The following is an 18,829-nucleotide window of genomic DNA, read 5'->3' as shown; positions in this document are numbered from 1 at the left end:
CCCCCCCCCCCTTTTTAAACTATTTAAAAATACATTTATGCTGGGCGGTGGTGGTGTATGCCTTTAATTCCAGCAATTTGGAGACAGAGGCAAGTTCTGCCCCCCCCCCCCCCCCCCGCCCCATCTTTATTGTTATTGTTATTGTTATTGAGACAGCTCTCCTACTGAGCCTGATAGGCTAGACCTACTGGACCGGAAGCCCTAGAGCCTTGTCAGTCTTTCCCTGCTTTCATGGCATGTGCTGTCCCCGGGGTCTTTCATGTGTGTGCTAGGAGTCGGGACTCAGATCATCATGCGTGTGCTGCAGTCCCATCTCCCACTGTTGTAAATACTTTTTCCTTTCAGTAGGCAGCAGGGTGTAGTGACATGAGATGCTAATCCCACAGGGCTCTAAAAGTCATTTGCTCCTTGTTTCCCTGCCACAATGGAACCTGGCCATTTAAATATTTTCCACTAGTGACCCATATCATATGTGTGTAGTTACTATACATATGTGTATACTATCAGTATTATGTAGAATTGTTTGTTGACAGTTTTACAGTGAAGGAAAAGCATACAGTAAACATATTAAGATTAAAATGTTATCCAGGTGGTGGTGGCTGTGCACGCCTTTATCCCAGCACTTGGGGAACAGAGGTGGGGGCAGAGGCAGGGGGATTTCTTGAGTTCGAGGCCAGCCTGGTCTACAGAGCAAGATCCAGGACAGCCAGGGCTACACAGAGAAGCCCTGTCTCAAATCAGCAACAAGAACAGGAGAAAGACTGTGTTTGTCCTGATGCTCCTCACTTAGGTCTGTGGGCCGTGTCCCCATGAGCAGCCAGGCTGCTGACCTTTATTCCTGCATAACTCTGGGTCCCTGTAGACCACAGTGACCTTGAGTTTGTCTTTTCTGCCTCTCGTGTGATGGCATTTCAGGCTAGAGGCACCACACGGGGCTTGTGATTTTCTTCCTAGGTAGGCTCAGGCTGGGCATAAATTCCATCTTTCTGTCCCAGACTACCAAGTGTTGTCTTGCTGGCGGTGCTTGTCAGTGTTGGTATATAGTCCATGCAGATGCTTTTTCACATGTAATTGTTCTTATTAACTACCACTGACCCTATGATTCAATTTTTTAAATATCATCTAACTGAGGAGATGTTTCGAGTTTTAGCACGAAAGTGTGGCTCTTTTGCGCTCAGTCCTGGAGATACTGCCAGAGGGAGGAGTGGATACCAGGCACCAAAGTGGAAGCACTTCACTGGGGAGAAGTGAATCCGGGAGGAAAGTGGAACCTTTTTGTCCACCAGAAGTGTCGCCATTTTGGTCAGGTGTGTTGTGCAAGCCGAAGTCCAGCTCCTGAGGGCCAGTGTAAAAGGATTGCTTGAGTTGATAGGTCGAGGCCAGCCTGGGTCACCCAGTCAGGGAGTCCTGCTCTTTTGGTTTGGTTTGGTTTTGGGGTTTTCGAGACAGGGTTTCTTTGTGTAACCCTGACTGTTCTGGAACTCACTCTGTAGACCAGGTTGGCCTCGAACTCAGAAATCTGCCTGCCTCTGCCTCCTGAGTGCTGGGATTAAAGGTGTGCACCACCATGCCCAGCCTTATTCATTTATTTAATTTTTTAAGATTTATTTTATTCATTATATGTAAGTACACTGTAGCTGTTTTCAGACACACCAGAGGGCATCGGATCTCATTACAGATGGTTGTGAGCCACCATGTGGTTGCTGGGAATTGAACTCAGAACCACGGGAAGAGCAGTCAGTGCTCTTAACCATCTCTCCAGCCCTCAACAGGAAGTTTTAAACAATTTAGTTATCACTGTAGACAGGCAGCATCCAGGGGGTCCACCAGGCCCTGAGCAGTTGAGAATAACAAGTCTGAAGTTGTTAATACCAGCTTACAAGGGAGGCTCTTGTTGTTTAGCTATGAAGTAATTTAGATGGAAGAGGAGTCTGGTGATGCAAGCTTATGTAATCTCAGCATTCAGTAGGCTGAGGCAGGAGAGTTGAGTCCCAGATTAGCCCTGGCTGTATAGCAAGTAAGCAGAGGCAAACCGTGGACAGCATTTTTAGTTTGCAACCGCCCAAGACCACCATGTGAAGCATAAATGAAGCCGGACACTGATAGTGTGTGCCTTTAATCTGAGCACTCAGGAGGCAGAAGCAGGTAGATCTGAGTTCCAGGCTAGCCTGGTCTACAGAGTGGCGTGCCCGTGAAAGAGATGGATAACTGGGGGAAGACGTCAAGGATCCAGTTACCATATATATCCTCTATTTGAAGAACATTTTTGGCTTCATAAAAGGCCCCTAGAGCAGTGCAAACTCTAAAGGTATTGCTCACCGAGGTGATAAACACCAGGGGCTACATGGGGTTAATATGTCCAAGGTCCTGTGTGCCTCATGTAGCTCAGGCTGACTTCGAACTCTCTGGGGGCTGGGATTTGCCTGCACAGCCTGTAGAGCTGTGTGTCATCTGGACTCCATCCATCTCCAGCATCTGTGTGCAGTTCTGGCTTGGAGCCCTAAGACCCTCTCAGATTCGTAGGAGTCACTGATGTCCAGGCTGGTCTCAAGACCTGAGCTCAGTGTCCTTACCCATGATAGCTGAAAGTATTAAGGCCGAGCAGTGGGAGCTGACAGTTACAGAGGCCGGAACAAGGCAGACCAGAGGGTGCTGATGAAGACCCAGAAGTCACACTAGCCAGGGGAAAGAAAAGAGGGTGTGGCTAATGAAGCTTTGCTGTCCTGGGGTTTATCCCAAGGCCCTGTGCCTGCTAAGCTACCATCGCACCTTACCTGGGGCTACAGTGAATTCAAACCTAACATGAAAGGACTGGAAAGATGGCTCAGTGCTTCAGAGCACTGGCTGCTTGCTCTTCCAGAGGTCATGGTTCAGAACTATCTGTAGTGTGTCTTTGATGTCCTCATCTGGCCTTCAGGTGCACATGTGAGTGTTTGCAGGGCTGGTGGACAGATGGAGAGCACAGGAAATGCCAAGTGCTGGTACTGTAGACTGGCTCCCAGCCGCTTCGAGTGGCCCTGGGTGTCCCTGGCCAGCCCCATGCTCAGAGATTCACCACCCACCTTCCTAGTACTGGAATTAAACGGTGTGTGCTGCTCTACTTAGCTAAGGTTTGTTTTTAGACAGGGTCTTACTGTGTAGCCTTGGCTGGGATTAGAGCATGCATTAACTATGCTGGATTTAAGTTTTTAACCGTGTATTTATTCACTGAGCGGTGTGCAGTGTGTGTGTGTGTGTGTGTGTGTGTGTGTGTGTGTGTGTGTGTGTTTGAGCCATGGAGCAGGAATGGGTTTTCCCTTTCCACCTGAGTCCTGGGGTCAGTCCTTGGGTCCCCTGAATTGGGAGTATTTTAATCGGGAGGATGTGTGTGAAGGCCAGAGGTCAGTGTTGAGTATTGTTGGGTGTCTTGGATAGTTCTCCAGATAATTTGTGTGTGGAGGCCAGAAAGAATGACTGGGAGCTCTTAAAGGAAGAAGGGTATGTGGGGTACTAGGGGTCACATTCCCAGGAAGGCTGGTAAGGAAGGGCTACCAGACAGTCTGCAGTTACTCCAAACCCTAGCTTCATTTTTACCCTTTCTCTTGTCTAAACCTTGGGGGAAAGCTTGGCATGGTGGCCCCTACCTGTAACTTGAGTACTGAGCGGTGGAAGCTAGAGGATCAAGAGTTCATGGTTACTCTCAGATGTACATGAGACCCTGAGACAAGCCACTGGAGAGGCGGCTCTGCTGTTAAGAGCGTTTCCCACTATTTCAGAGGACACAAGTTCAGTTCTTAGCACCTAGCCCACAGCTGCCTCTAACTCCAGCTCTAGGGCTGCCCTCTCTGGCTTCCAACATACTCACAGACACAAATACAATTTCCCTTTCCCTCCCATACACACAAACCATCCATCCATAGCCTTGGCTGGCCTAGAACTTATCTGACTTTTTTTTTTTTCTTTATTGCATTTGCTTTTATATTTTTGTTTGAGAGTGACTCCCCAAAAGCAGAAGTTCAGAGGGGCCTTAAGTTTAAGGAAAGAGGACATTGACTTCAGGAGACAGTGGAGGAGCACAGGCCAGAGAGGAGGAGACGGTGGGGTTATTATGACTCGGTGCAGCTGTGTTTAAGGACATTTTAACCGACTTAAGTTTACCTACATTTTGGAAGAATGTTCTTTTGACAGCTAGGTGAACAAGACCCCTGCACGTGGCATGTCTGGGCTTTGATCCGCTGTTGAGAATAGCTGGTGTGGACTGCCTCGACTTGGCTGAGCGCTCCTGCTCTTCAGGTTAGCAGTAGCTACTTCCTGAGGAGCACAGGTGGTTCGGTTGAACTGAGGGTTCAGGTCGCGTTCACAGGGTAGAAGAAGCTGATCCCCCACCTCTCTCTTTTAAATAAGTGTTATTTTATGTGTGTGTGTTGCCAGCATGTTTGTGGACCCACGTGTGTGCAGTTTGTGTAGAGGCCAGAAGAGGGCGTCAGATTTGATGATGATTGGGACTACCCTCTGGGTTATGGAAACAGAACTTGGGTCCTGTGGGAAAACTCCCTCTGCTGCTCCTGACTGCTGAGACCCTCATCCCAGATTCCATGTTTTGAGGAAGGAAAGGGATGGACTCACAGCCATCTTCATAAACACTGGGCTGGACTCATCCAGTGTAGATTCAGTCATTTCACAAATATTGACAGTTCCTAAAGGATTAACAAGTGAGTCACAGGAGCAAGCTAGTCACAGTGGGGCACTAATCTGAGAGACAGGGTTGTCCAGAGGCATACATCTCCAGAGCAGAGAGCTTTCTAATGATGGGAACCAGGTTGTCATATCTTGGGTGTGGTAGCTTAAAGTAGTTTTTCCTCCTCCATCACACAGACATTTGGGCATGACTACTGGGGATGGTTTGGTCTTTTAATTTTTGTCGATTGCATTGGTAGGTAGGAAGTAGGGCAGAGGGTAGGGCTGGAGAGAGTTCCTAGTACCCATCTAAACAGACACACTTGGTGGGTGCCACCTGTCTGTAATCTTAGCCCTAGCAGTGACAGGTGGCTCTCTGGAACTTCCTGGCCGCCTAGCTTTGCCCACTCAGTGAGATAATATCTCAGAAAAACGAAAAGGACAGTGAAAGACATCCAGAGTTGTCTTGACCCCCAGCCTCCATTAGACAGATCAACATGAACACAAAATGCAGGTTTGGAAGGTTTTTGGTTTTACTTTTGTGTGTGTGTGTTTGTTTTTGTTTTGTTTTAAAGATTTATTGTTTGGGGCTAAAGAGATAGCTTGTACTAAAAAGATCCAGGTTCCATTTCCATAACCCACAAACATCAAATCTGACGCCCTCTTTTGGCCGCTACAGGAACTGCACACATGTGGGTCACAAACATGCAGGCCACACACACGCACATAAAATAACTTACTGAGAGGTGGCGGGCAGGGGCACCAGCTTCTGCCACCCTGCGAACTGAACCTGATACCTGCATTGTCTGAAGCAGACAAGGAAATGGCTCCCTCCTACCATAGGGGCTTCAAGTCCCAGCACCCACATGGTAACTCTCAAGTGACCTGCCACTGTCCCTATTATTGAGACAGGACTTCTTTATGTAGCCCTGACTACCCTGAAACTCACTCTAGATTAGGCTGGCCTTGAATTCAGAGATAAACCTGGCTCTCTTGTTTTGAGACAAGGTTTCATGTAGCCCAGGCTAACTTTGACTACCTGCACCTTCTGCTTTCATTCTCCCACATGCTGCTGTTACAGGCTGTGCCACTACCCCCAGCTTTATCTTTCTCATTGAGGGACATCAGTACTATGTCAAACAGTTTTCTGCAGGCTCAGAAGAATTACAGTCGAGTGAGCAGCCATTTCTGACTGTAAAGTTAGACTCTGTAGAACCCAGGCACATAGCTATAAATCTCTGCAAGACCCCAAAAGTGGGGTAGCTGCACACATTGCTTTAAAAGAATGCTCGCATGTGCTTGTGAGTTTAATATGAACCATGTAGATCCAGCAGCCCTTGGAGGCCAGAAGAGGGCGTTAGATCCTCCAAAGCTGGAGTTACAGATGGTTCTGAGCCTCCTGGTGCCTGCTGGGAACCACATTTAGGCCTCTGCAAGATCAGCGAATACTTTAAATTATGGAGTCATCTCTGTCCACTTAGAAAATCTTTGAGACGGGAACTTGTATGTGGTCCTAGGGTGGTTTGGAACTGATTCCCCTGCCTCTTGAGTGCTGGGATTCCAGGAATACGTCACCACACCTGCTGTGATCTTTGGAATTCTTAGTCCCTTGGGCGGAGAGCATGTGGCTTTGATCCCTGTGCTGCTCTGGGTGCTGGGACTGGGGAAAGGCATTGTCTCCCTCAGAGTCACGCCTGTCAAGTGAGTTTATATAATGCCCATTTTACAGGGTAGTGTAGAAAGAACTTGGTGACCATTACAAAGCCCTGAGTTCAGCCCAGTTTTATCCCCTCTGAGACCGCGACCTTGGCCCTGAACATGCCAAGGATGTCTTCTGGTATCCTGGGATGGTCCCCCTTTGCCCTGTTTTACCCAGCATGATAGCTATTAACAAAACCCAGGTCTGGTTGTCACTGTCATGCTTTCCGGCCTGTGTTGTTGCCCTAAGGATGGAGACTAGCTTTCTGAGCCAGCCTGGTGGCTCACCTTAGCTAGCACTTGGGAGGCAGAGGTTGGGGGACAGCCTGGGCTACATGGCATCCTGCCTTAGACAACAACAGAAAGGACAAAAAAAAAAAAAAACAAACCCAAAAACCCCACACTCTTCCTCAAGAGACTGAGCCCAGGTGCCATCAAACAGGATGACTGAGTGCAGATGTTCTCCGTTTGATGCATTGTTCTGTCACTGTGGTCCCTCATCACTCTGTGACGGGGGCCTGGGATCCAGCCCATGACCTTCGTACCTTAGCCTCCTGAGTGACTTGTCGCTCAGGATTTCTAGGGTAAACTTGTGCTGAGTTCCCAAGGTTACCTTGGAGTCATTGATTGGTCAAACCTGAGTTTGTGTCTGAGACTGACTGTGGGGAAAGTTGGCAAGGCCCAGTCTGCAGAGGAAAGGCCGGGCATGGCTGCCAAGGACATGGCATGGGGTGATGTCCAGTGCAGCCAGACAAGTGAAAGACCAGTGCCCACCAGGGAAGTCTTCTAAAGACCTTAGGTATCGGGGTGGGGGCTGTCCCAGCACCCAGGATGCAGGGGAGCCTAAACCATGTAGTTTGTGCAAAGACTAAATAGTTCTTACCCCAGGAGGGGTGTGTGTATGGTTAAAAACCTCAAGATTTCCAGTGCCCAAATACCAGCCGAGGGTCAGGTCAGCCTTAAAGACGGGCCTTCTAAAGATAGCCATGGGGAAGCCTTTCTGTTACCATTGCTGCATAGGTGCCATTTGGGTTTAAAGTTCTTCAGTTATGTACCGTATCCCATTCTTTCTCAAGTTTTAGTTTATTATTTAGTAAGTATGGACCGCCTTTGGATACACAAATAATTGTAACCAACCAGAACTGTGTTTGGTTAATTCCTCAGTGCTTTATTTCATTGCCCAAGCAGAATGCACGTTCTGGAACATTCCACAGATGCCTGTGCATGTGTGTCCGTTGCACTCTGCTGCTCTGCTTCGTCTGCTCCCACTGGAGGACAGTCACTGCACCGTCTTTCTCATGGCTTCTTGGCTATTTCACGTACGCAGTGGTATTTCAACTCACAATCAAGGTTTAAAGCAAAACTGAGCAGTCTGTGTGCCCCTTGCCTCCACACAGGCAGAGTCTCTCCTGCCAATGCCCTCCCTCACCAGAGCGATGTTTGCTGTGGTTCAGGAACCTGCGTTGTTACACCTGCAGATTTGGAGGGCAGGATCTTGTTCCATAGTCCGGGCTAGCCTTAGACACCCTGCCCTTAGTCTCCAGAGGGCTAACTAGGGTTGCATGTGCTCCACAGCACTCCTCCATTGACATGTCTGTACCACACAACCTTACAGTCCTCCCGGGACTGTGTACAGTGACAACTCCACACAGGGCCCTGTCCCTGAAACTGCTGCTGTTCCCTTTGTGACTTAATTGCCTCAGTTCTTTCTCTGTGGGATTGTGCTGATTGTCGTGCTGGGTAATTTACCACCGTAATTGTTAAATTTGTAACTTTTACCCAAAAGATGGTGCGGGGGTAGAAATCCCTTTCTGCCCAGCCCTTGGGAGGCAGAGGCAGGCAGATTTCTGAGTTTGAGGCCAGCCTGGTCTACACAGTGAGTTCCAGGGAAAAAAAATCCCTTTCCCTCCTTGGTTCCTCTCAGTTCGGTATCCAGGATGACTAGGGGCTTCTGATCCCTTTGCCTCTGTGTCACAATTGCTCACGGGCACACTCAGTGTGTGGTATTAGGGGCTTCAAACCCAGGCCTTAACTGTGTCAGATCCAGGGATCTGACTCTCTCACATAGATAAATATGTAAAACACCAATGCACATAAAATAAAAAAGAAATCATTAAAAGATGAATTCAGCAGGGTTTTGGGGAGTGTGGGCCAGATGATCAGGAATTAATTCTTTGTTTCTCCCATAGAAACTACTTCATGGTTTTGATGATTCCTTAAAAATTTTTTTATTTTTATTTTTTGTTAAAGGAAAACTAATTTCATGGAGTTATAGACAGTTGTGATCTGCCATGTGGGTGCTGGAAATTGAACTCGGGTTCTCTGGAAGAAAGTCAGTGCTCCTAACCACTGAGTGCCTTCATGTTCTTTGAGAGAGTGGGGGAGAAGGGGCGGGGCAGGGAGGGTGAGAGGGAGAGGGAGAGGCGTGTGTGAGTGAGAGAGAGTGTGTGTGTCACTAGGTAGAGCAGGCTCAAATTCTCAGAAATCCTCTAGTACTGGGATTAAAGGTGCCTGCCCATATGACTGCCCTTGTTCTTGACTCTGAAACAGTGTGCCATTGCTGGGCTCAGAGCTAGATTGGTGGCTCAGACGGCCCAGTGTCTTGGCTGAGTGTTGGCATTGCAGTGTGCTCTGACTGACCCAGGATTTAAGGCAGTGGTCGCTGCTGGCACTGTTTGCGATCTTCCGGTCATTGACCGGAAAGGTCATTTCTCCCACCCAGCACTGCAGGTCGAGTCCCTCCCGTGAGCCTAGGCCAGCACTCTACAGTCTGCTCTGTCTCCACCATCTTAGCTGTTCTGAAACAGAACACAGCTCTCAAGGACAGGGATTCACACTTCCTGCTAATTGTCTAGGTACAGAGAAGATAGTCTGCAATCAGGGTCACGTGATTGACGAAGAGGGCATGGTGGTGGGCACCTAACACCCAGGAGGCAGAGCCAGACACATCTCTTGAGTTGCGGTCCGTCCAAGACTGTACAGTGAGGTGCTATGCCCCACCAAAGAAGGAGAGATTAATAACAGTTCAGCGTTGATGTTACTTCCTCCCCAAGTGACAGCCTTTGTATGTTCCATGATGAATGGCCAGTTGGAACACTACTAGATTTTTCCCCACCTTAAAAAAAAAAATACAAAAAGCCTTTTGGACCAGATGGATGGCTCAACTAGGAAGGATCCAAACCTAGATCTTATGTTAGAGAAGAAGATCCTCCAAGCCTAAGGATCTGAGTTCAATCCCTGGGACCTAAATCATGAAAGTACGACATATACATGCCAAACAAAGAAGCAATTTTTAAAATAGAAACATTTTACAGGCGGATAGGGACTGGACGTCCTCCTGCAGGGGACCCAGGTTCAGTTCTCAGCGCGCACACACAGCAGCTCACAACCGTCTGTAACTCCAGGTCCAGAAGTTCACCCTGGCCCCTTCAGGCACTGCACACACACGTACAGACATGCAGCACAGCTACCATACACGTAATATAAAGGAAAATGTTTATGGGCTTGGAAATCGCTTCCTGGTTGGACTGTGTGCTGCTCTCGCACGAGACCTAGGTTTGGTCCTGGCTCTCATGGGGTGGCTCACAGCTGCCTGTAATTCCAGCTCCAGAGGGCCTGATGCCTTCTGGCCTCTGAGGGCAGCGACGCTCAGATGTGTACAATTAGATACTGGATACAGGGTTCAAGAGTGTGTGTGTGTGTGTGTGTGTGCGCGCGCGGGCGCGGGCGCGGGCGCGGGCACACATGCACGCACACACGCCTGGGGCTGGCGTGGCACAGTCTGGAACTGAAGCTGTAGAGGTTGGGAGCTGTTGGATGGGGTTGGGAAACCCACCTTGAGTCCTGAGAGAGCAAGAGTGCTTGTAATGGCGGAGCCGTCCCCCATGCTGACTTCTGCTCTTGGCCCTGCAGCAGGGCCTGTGGAGCCGGAGCTGTCCTGAAAGGGATTTATAAACAGAGCTGTCCTTGAACTCACAGAGATGCTCCTGGGTGGGTTTTTGGTTTTTTTGAGGCAGGGTTTCTCTGTGTAGTTCTGGCTTTGGCTGCCCAGGAACCCACACTGTGGACCAAGCTGACCTGCAACTCAGAGATCCCCTGCTTCTGCCTTCCCAGTGCTGGGATTAAAGGTGTGTGCCAGTTGTGTGTGCCCACTATGCCCAGCTGACTTGAGGTGTTCTCTGTGTTGCCTTGGCTGTCCTGGAACTCACTCTGTAGACCAGGATGGCCTCAAACTCAGAAATGCACCTGCCTCTGCCTCCCAAGTGCTGGGATTAAAGGTGTGCACCACCACTACCTGGTGACTTAAGATTTTTAAGGGGAAAAATAAACTGTTTTTTGATATTGGGGATGCAAGGCAAGTATCCCCAGGACACTGTATTTTTGTTTTGGTACAGGGTCCCTCCAAGTTTCTCAGGAAGCTGGTCTTTACCCTGCTCTGTTGCTCAGGCAGACATTGGCCACTTTGTCCTCCGTCCTTTGACCATAGTGCCTCAGATGGTGGGTCTGCCCACCCGGCTCCTTTCTTTGGGCAGACATAGAGCTTAAGGGTTTCCCCTCTTACTTAGTTTTCACTGGCAGAGAACAAGGAGAATGTTCCAGATGTGGCTGAGTTACTCTAGCTAAAGGTTGCTGTTGCCTTACACAACCTTCATGTTGCAGTTGGCCACAAGGAGACAAACTTTCTCTCTACAAGCACCCGCTGCTGCTGCTGGGCTCTGCAGCCAGAGCAGAGCCGAGTGTGCCGATGAGGTCACCGGAGCTTTAAATAGCGCCCAGCTCTTGAAATAAGGACAGCATGATTTAGGGCAAAGGCCAGAACGAGATCTCCATGGCCGCAGGCACTTGAGCTCTTCTGGCATCTGAGCTGGGGATTGGGTTGCACCACAGCGGGGCTTCAGTTTCTCCCAAGACCTGTGAACTGGCTGTGTCTGACCATCCGGGCGTTAGCTCTGCAGACTGCTGTTGAGGTTCTGGGACGGAATGTAAATAGTTAAGGAGGAGAGGGGAGGGTCAGACCAAAGAGACAGTGCCTCAGAAGGAGGTGGTTGTTGATAAGGAAAGCCGAGGCTTCATGGGGAGTTCTGGTGCTGAAGACGGTATAGCTTCCTCAGAGACATCTTTCCATGCTTGGAGCACGTACTTCATCATGAATTAAGCACTCCACAGTGGCTCAAGTGTTTAACCCCACCATATCAGTGCAGGCCGGTGTGTTCTAGGTCTGCCAGGACTACACTGTAGTGAGACCCTGTCTCAAACACCTAAAGATACCCATGAACATGCAGAAATCTGTTTTTTTACGGGTATGATAGTCGAACTATAGCTCAGTGGGTAGAGGACCTGGGTTTGATCCCTAATGCCCCCTAAAAAGTAACGGTGGGGCCACAGATAGAGCGGTCAAGGGCCAGAGAAATGCAGCAGCGTGTTCCTCAGGTCCCCACATGCTTTTGTCTGCTGGGGCTTGTGTGCCCACTGAGAAGGCTGCAGGGCTCAGCAGGACGTAGGCAGGTTGGTCCACACTTGATGGTCAGCCCCCCAGTGCAGAGCCTGGAGCACTGGGTGGGAGTTAAGGCAGGTTGGCTGGCTTGTTTGTTTTGGGGGGCTTTGTTTTGTTTTTTCCTTGTCAACTTGACACAAGCTGTGGGCAAGGCTGTCTGGAGGTGTTTTTTCTCTGAGTGATGGGGGGGGGGGGCGGGAAGTGAGGCCCAGCCCACTGTGGGTGGTACCAACTCCGGGCTGCTGGTTTTGGGTGGTATAAAAATGTTGGCCGAGTGGGAAGCAAGCCACCAAGCAGGTCTCTTCCCCTGTGGCCTGACTTCTCCCAGTAATGGAGTGTGACCTGAGGGTTGTAAGAAGAAGTACTGCTTTTGATTATGTGTTTGTTTATTACAGCCACAGGACCTGAGGTGATGTCAGTCTAGATCCCTCCAGGGCCTGTGGGCACAGGGTGGCGACAGCATGAGAGCTGCAGGCTTCCCTTGTCTGACTTGTAGTCCCGATGGAGCTGGGGCCTCATTCTTAGCTTCTGCCCTTCACTAGGAATGCGATGGTTAATCTTGGGTGCTGGGCTCAGGGCGAGGTGCAGTGCGTATGAGGCTCTGGTTCCATCTCCAGCACTAAGGGCTAAGTGGCTGCCACGCTTGTCCCTTCTTGTTTTTCCCAGTGCTGCAAGTTGGAACCTAGCATGCATAGTTGGTCTTTTCCTTTTCTTCTTTGTGGTTTGTTTGTTTGTTTGTTTGTTTTTTGAGACGGGATCTCTATGTCGCTCTGACTATCCTTGAGTTTATTATGTAGAGCAGACTGGCTTCAGACTCAGATATTTTATGTCTATGGATTATACCACATGTGCCTGGTACCTTCAGAGGCCAGAAGAGGGCATTAGATCTTCTAGATTTGTCGTTACAGATGGCTGTGAGCCACCTTGTGGGTACTAGGAAGTAAATAAACCCCAGGTCCTCTGGTAGAGCAGCCAGTGCCCTCAAACTACAGAGATTGTCTCTCAGGTTGGGGTTTAAAGGTGTGCGCCACCAACCTCCGGGCTTCTCCAGTCCCATTTTAATTTTGCAGGGGGCGTTTGTAGACAGGGTTTCTTTATTCCATTTATTTATTTACGTGTGTTGGGGAAGTTTATATGATACATGGAGGTCAGGGCCAACTTGAGAGTCAGTTCTGGTCACTAGATCCCAGGAGCAAACCTGTGTTGAGGCTTTATAATAGGGCCACTTCACCTTCTGAGCCATGCTGCCTGGCCCAGTCGCCCAGTGTCCACGTCCTGCCTGTGGTGTGTCATCTGTTTGTTGTTAGCATAGGAGTAGAAAAACTTCCTTTTTGCTCAAAAGTCAACTTAAGGGTGACTCATTCTTTCCCAGAGGGACCATGACTCAAGGGCATTGGTCAGCTTGGGGACGCCTGCTCCGTCCTGAGAACATAGCCATCTCGTGCTGAGATTGCTAGGTGTCCATGTCACGGAGAGGATATGACTTGTCCTTAGGACAGGCTGACGATCCTTCTGTGGAGGACAGTGGTGCTTGTTCCCGTAGAAGCCGCCTGCGCTCCTCCTGTCACTCCTTCCCCTCCCTAGGCAGAGTGCAGTCCTTCTGCCTGTTACTGGTCTCCATGGCTGATGGACCTGTTGCGGGTTGATGTAAAGATAGCTGCACCCCGTTATCATCATCTGTGTCGTAACGGTGCTCGGTCCTTCCTCCTCCAGGTGACAGAGCTGAATGAACCACTGTCCAATGAGGAACGGAACCTCCTGTCGGTGGCCTACAAGAACGTGGTTGGGGCTCGCCGCTCCTCCTGGAGGGTCATCAGCAGCATCGAGCAGAAGACATCCGCGGACGGCAACGAGAAGAAGATCGAGATGGTCCGAGCCTACCGGGAGAAGATCGAGAAGGAGCTGGAGGCCGTGTGCCAGGACGTGCTGAGCCTGCTGGACAACTACCTGATCAAGAACTGCAGCGAGACCCAGTACGAGAGCAAGGTGTTCTACCTGAAGATGAAAGGGGACTATTACCGTTACCTGGCGGAAGTGGCCACCGGGGAGAAGAGGGCGACTGTGGTGGAGTCGTCCGAGAAGGCCTACAGCGAAGCCCACGAGATCAGCAAAGAGCACATGCAGCCCACCCACCCGATCCGGCTGGGCCTGGCGCTCAACTACTCCGTTTTCTACTACGAGATCCAGAACGCCCCGGAGCAAGCCTGCCACCTGGCCAAGACCGCCTTCGACGACGCCATCGCCGAGCTCGACACCCTGAACGAGGACTCCTACAAGGACTCCACTCTGATCATGCAGCTGCTCCGAGACAACCTCACGCTCTGGACGAGCGACCAGCAAGACGACGACGGCGGCGAAGGCAACAACTAAGGCCCCAGGTGGACTGGCAGCACCCGCTGATGCTACTACTGCAGTCTTTATTTTTTTCCCATGAGTTGGGGGTCGGGTGGGGGAGGGGAAAGGGAGGGCTGACCTTCCCAGGGAGAAACCCACGACTGTCCTGTCTTTGATTGCCTCTTTGACATTTTTGCCAAAATACCACTAGTGGAAAGTCAGGCTAGCTATGCTGGTATGGGAGTAGCAGCCTCACACAGGCATCCGGACTGTTGTGCAGGCTTGGAACGAGCAAGTGGAGCTGTCTGCCTTTAGTTTAACTTATTGCTAGACGGTAGGGTTCTAAGAAGAAGAAGCGGAGATGGATGGCCCTCATTCAGTGCGTTCTGTGGTTCCAGTAAGGATTCTTCTGTCCACGCCCTCGTCCTCGGTTCTGTGGCTGTTTTCTCTCTGTGGCTGTGCTTTTTTTTTTATTTCTCTCTCTCTCTCTCTCTCTCTCTCTCTCTCTCTCTCTCTCTCTCTCTCTCTCTCTCTTTCTTTCCCTGGGGTGTACACCAGAGAAGTTATAGTTTAAATTACCCAACTGGACAGGCTTAGAGTAGGAGGCACAACCTTTATTCATGAGTTAGACATTGCCCTGTATTTGGAAGTCTCTGACGGGTTGACAGTATTAACACTAAATTCTAGTTTACAGTATTTCTACATGACAGCCATACATGACGCCAAGCCATGGGTTCTCAGTTTTCCTTGTCGGGCCAACTTTCCATTTGTGTCCGGGTTGGTCTGGCTGTTCATCAGTTCTTAACGTGGGGAGAGTCAGAGCTCCCCATTCAGTCTTGGTGGATGGGTGTTAGGGAGGGGCCTGTGGGGAATACTTTCTTTTTGGTTCTTTACCCTTTAAGGTCAGCCCATCACAAAAACAAAAACCGTTAAGTACCCCCCCACACAGAGAAAACGGAGAAAATTCAGGTCTGTATGTCATTTATCAGCAGCCAGGGCTCCGCCTCAGTGTCACTGCCTGTCGAATGTTCCTCAGCACCCGAGTCTACTCTGCACCTTGTGCTAGCAGCATGCAGGTGCCCCGAGGCGTAGGACTGGAGCGTAGAGGGTGGGGGGTTATCAACATGACGTGGAGCATCCGGTGCCAGCGGCTGAGCCAACAGGAAACCCACTAGGAGAGGCAGTTCACTCAAGGGAGCATGGTCCCTAAGCCAGTTGTCCCTGCCCCCCTCTGGCCCTGGCACTCCTTTCCCAAGTGCTTAGCGGAGGGTAGCCGAGGTTCGGCAGGAGGCCTTGACCACCCTGTTTGACCTAAGCTTCTAAGCTTTCCTGGTTTCCCTTTTTGAATGAAATCGTAGTTGTTGAGGTTGGCTTCTCTCTCATGAAGTCGCTGCACACGTGACATTGAAGGAAGCTCTGCTGCTATGTCCTACATGGTCCCTCTCAGCCCTGGGTCCCTCATTCTCACTGTGGATAGCCCTTTCCACAAACATGCCCCGTTGCATGCAGAGTGTGCAGTTTATGTCTTCTGGAGAACTCATGGCCTCGTGGGTTCCCGAGACGGGCAGCGCCCCAAACTTGCTTAACTTCTCTTCAGAGGCCCAGCAGCCACTTTGTTGCCCACCCGAGCTGGTGCCGTGGCTGCAGACGGATGACGTCCCTCTGCACAGCCCTAGCATGCCCTTCCTCGAGCCCCTCCTCATGCTAGTGTGCCCGCACCCCCTAACCAAGACCCGCGCAGGGCAGTCGTGGAGGAAGCTTGGCCACCAGAGTGGACGGGGCCAGAGAGGCTTCGCCCGGGGCGGGGGGTGTCTCCTTGTCCGCAGTGAGCATGTCTGTGTCCCGCGTGGACTGTTTGGAAATGACCTACTGGAATTGCAAAACCTAGTTTCTCTTTACATTTCAGCCTTGACCTTTGCTGTGTTCTTAGAGCAGTCTTGTGAGGGTAGAACTGAAGAGGGAGAGCGGGAGACCTACCGTGAGCGTGGACGGTTCCTTCTCCTTCCTTTACTGTTGAGAAGTGCGCCTGCCTCTGATGCTGTCTCCAGTGCCGCGCGGTTGCTCCTCCATCCTATTGATACAGTATTGTGCATGCTGGTGTTGTATTTCTATACGGTAGCTTGACATTTATTAACTTACACTGTAGGTGTTATGTATTCCTATGACAAAAAGAAACTTAAGACTTCAATTTTTTTTTAAAACTTTTTTTTTTTTTTTTAATTTAATTTTTTCCTTTCAGGGGTAAAGTTTGCTTTACCAAATAGTGATTGTAACAAATTGATCTGTTTTGGATGTTGCTATAGTGACATGCAGTTCTATATTTTGTTTTTCAGGGGGGAGGGGACAAAAGAAACACCAGTGTTAGCTTACTCTTAATGTCTGGTGTTTGTCATGGTGAAACTATAACTATTACAGTGCAGGAGAACGCCGCGGACGTTCTCTGAACGCGCCTCTGTGCTTTCTCGTCATGTTATGCAGTGAAACTATTTTTAAGGTCTAATCAAGTAATTTTTCCCCCCCAACTCCGTGTCTCGCTAAGGAATTATTTCGCACACGGACCATTCTTAGCAGTTTCCTCAGTGATGGAATATTCATGAATGTGAGTCATTATGTAGCCGTCGTACATTGAGCAAAATAAACTTACAGATCTGATGTCGGCGGTGCCCAGCTTCATTTAATAGCGTTTAACTGTTGTGTTTTTGACAATGTGATTGGCGGTGGGCGTCCTCCACCCCCACTGGGGAGTGAGGCTGGCGGGGTGGGGCTCAGAGGCTCAGCTCTGGTCTAGCAGGTGGGAGGGTTAGATTTGACTTCCCAGCACTGGGGTGGGGGTGGGGGATGGAGCAAGTTGGTTTGGTGGTTTTACATTTGTGATCCCAGTACTTGATATTCTGAGGCAGGAGGATGACAAGTTCAGGGCCGGCTTACATTTATTACACAGCGAGACAACTGACTCAGGACTTGGGTCCTCTGGACTCAGGAGCTTCACCTGTCCCGTCCCCGGGGCTTGGGCTGGGTCCGCTGTCATTTAGGAGGGATGGATGAGCCTGAGAGAGGAGGCTGGGCAGCAGGAGCTAGGTAGGCTCACTGTCAGGGTAAGCGGAAAGAGGAGCTTGCCACCCGAGAGCTGGAGTTCAAGGCCAGCCTGGTCTACAAGAGCGAGTTCCAGGACAGCCAGGGTTGCACAGAGAAACCCTGTCTGGTGGGAGTCTGGGGAGAATGTAGTAATAACCAAGAGGCACATAGCAGTACCCTGGATGCCAAAGTAAGGTCTTGAGTTCAAAGCCAGGCTGGGTGTCTTTAAAAGGGGGAGGTAAAAGCAATACAGAAAGGGTGGTGGCAGGGGTTGGGAGTGGCACTAGCGGAGTGACTGACCCACGTACTTGGGACCCTCCGTATCTGAGCACAGCTCCTTCCAAGAACTCTGGAGGTGGGAGCACAGTAGGCTCTTTCTGCCCTGGACTTAATGCTCCTCTTACTGCTCTTTCCCCACCCTATTTATGTGTGATTACCACATGCCTTGGCCGTGACACTGGTCAGCTGAACCTGCCTGTTGACTCACAGGGTGATCGGGTGGCCAAGAATGGCAGTCTGGGCCTCGGAACAAGCTTGGGGAAATGGCCGCCGAAAACTAACCCCTAACCCCGGTAACACCAGTCTCTATTTCTGGGAGTTGACATTCAATAACCAGATGAATCTGAATGCTAAGGTATGACAGACAGCTTGCCTGGTGGGCCTGCCTCTGTCATTTTCCGAGCTCTGCCGTCGCAGCCTACGGTTAGATCTGAAGAGCCACAAATTTGGCCTCTTGTGATAAACTGGGTATCCGTGGGCAGGGCAAGGGGGAGCTGGTTTGCATCACACAAGCAAAAGACAAACGGGACTTCAGGGAAAAGCCAACCCCGGGTTAGACAGTGATTCTAAACTTTATGCTGTGACCCTTTCATTTCCTCATGCTGTGACATAAACACTATTTTCATTGGTACTTCATAGCTGGTTTTGCTCTGGTTATGCAACCTGAAGGGGTCTCGGCAGATTGAGAACCGCTGGGCTAGAGAGGCCCTGACAAAACCAAACAGCTGGGTGTGGGGGGTGCACTGAGTTTAATCTCAAGCAAAGACAGCCAGCAGATTTCTGAGTTTGTGTGTGAGACAGATGAGGGTTATGGAGCCCAGGCTGGCCTCAAAACTCTTAAATTCTCCTGCCTCTACCTCCCAATTCCTGAGATTAAAGGTCGTCACTGCCCCCAGCCCCTCTGCCTTTGCCCTGGTCTTAAGCAGCAGAGCCCATTACCTACGTTGTCAAGGCCCAAACTAGAGCTCTGGATATTGTCAGCACCCAGCCAAAGCACCGGGTTTCTTCCCTCAGACCTTAAGATAGGATGGCTGACTTCTGCTAGCTTCACCTGGTGAGGTAGGTCTGCTGGTCTGTAGTTGTCCTACCCCCCCAAAGACAAGATGGGGAACAGTGTAGCTGTCTGTGCTCACAAGGGACCTCTGAGCAGGCAAGCCTGAGACGCTGTGAGTCTGTATCAAGGGAGTTTGACCACTTCCGTTCTTTCCCACCATAATGGATGTTTAAAGGCACATCTTTAATCTCACATAGAGCTGGGTTTGCACAAGGGGATCGCAATGGTTTTCTGAGGTG

General features: G+C 50.2%; 1 protein-coding gene across 1 annotated transcript in view; it reads left to right on the top strand.

Moving 5' to 3' along the window:
- Positions 1 to 16,834, top strand: part of Ywhag (tyrosine 3-monooxygenase/tryptophan 5-monooxygenase activation protein gamma) — a 27,243-nt gene extending 10,409 nt beyond the window's left edge. Inside the window, exon 2 of the mRNA XM_021186679.2 lies at positions 13,562 to 16,834. Within this exon, the coding sequence (XP_021042338.1) occupies positions 13,562 to 14,218 (657 nt within the window). The 3' untranslated portion in view covers positions 14,219 to 16,834. The remainder of the gene's footprint in view (positions 1 to 13,561) is intronic.
- The last annotated feature ends 1,995 nt before the right edge of the window (positions 16,835 to 18,829 follow it).

Source organism: Mus pahari, chromosome 23, assembly GCF_900095145.1.
Source record: "Mus pahari chromosome 23, PAHARI_EIJ_v1.1, whole genome shotgun sequence".
Classification (NCBI taxonomy): domain Eukaryota; kingdom Metazoa; phylum Chordata; class Mammalia; order Rodentia; family Muridae; genus Mus; species Mus pahari.
Note: the sequence above shows the minus strand (reverse complement) of the source record. Positions and strands in the feature narration are given on the sequence as shown.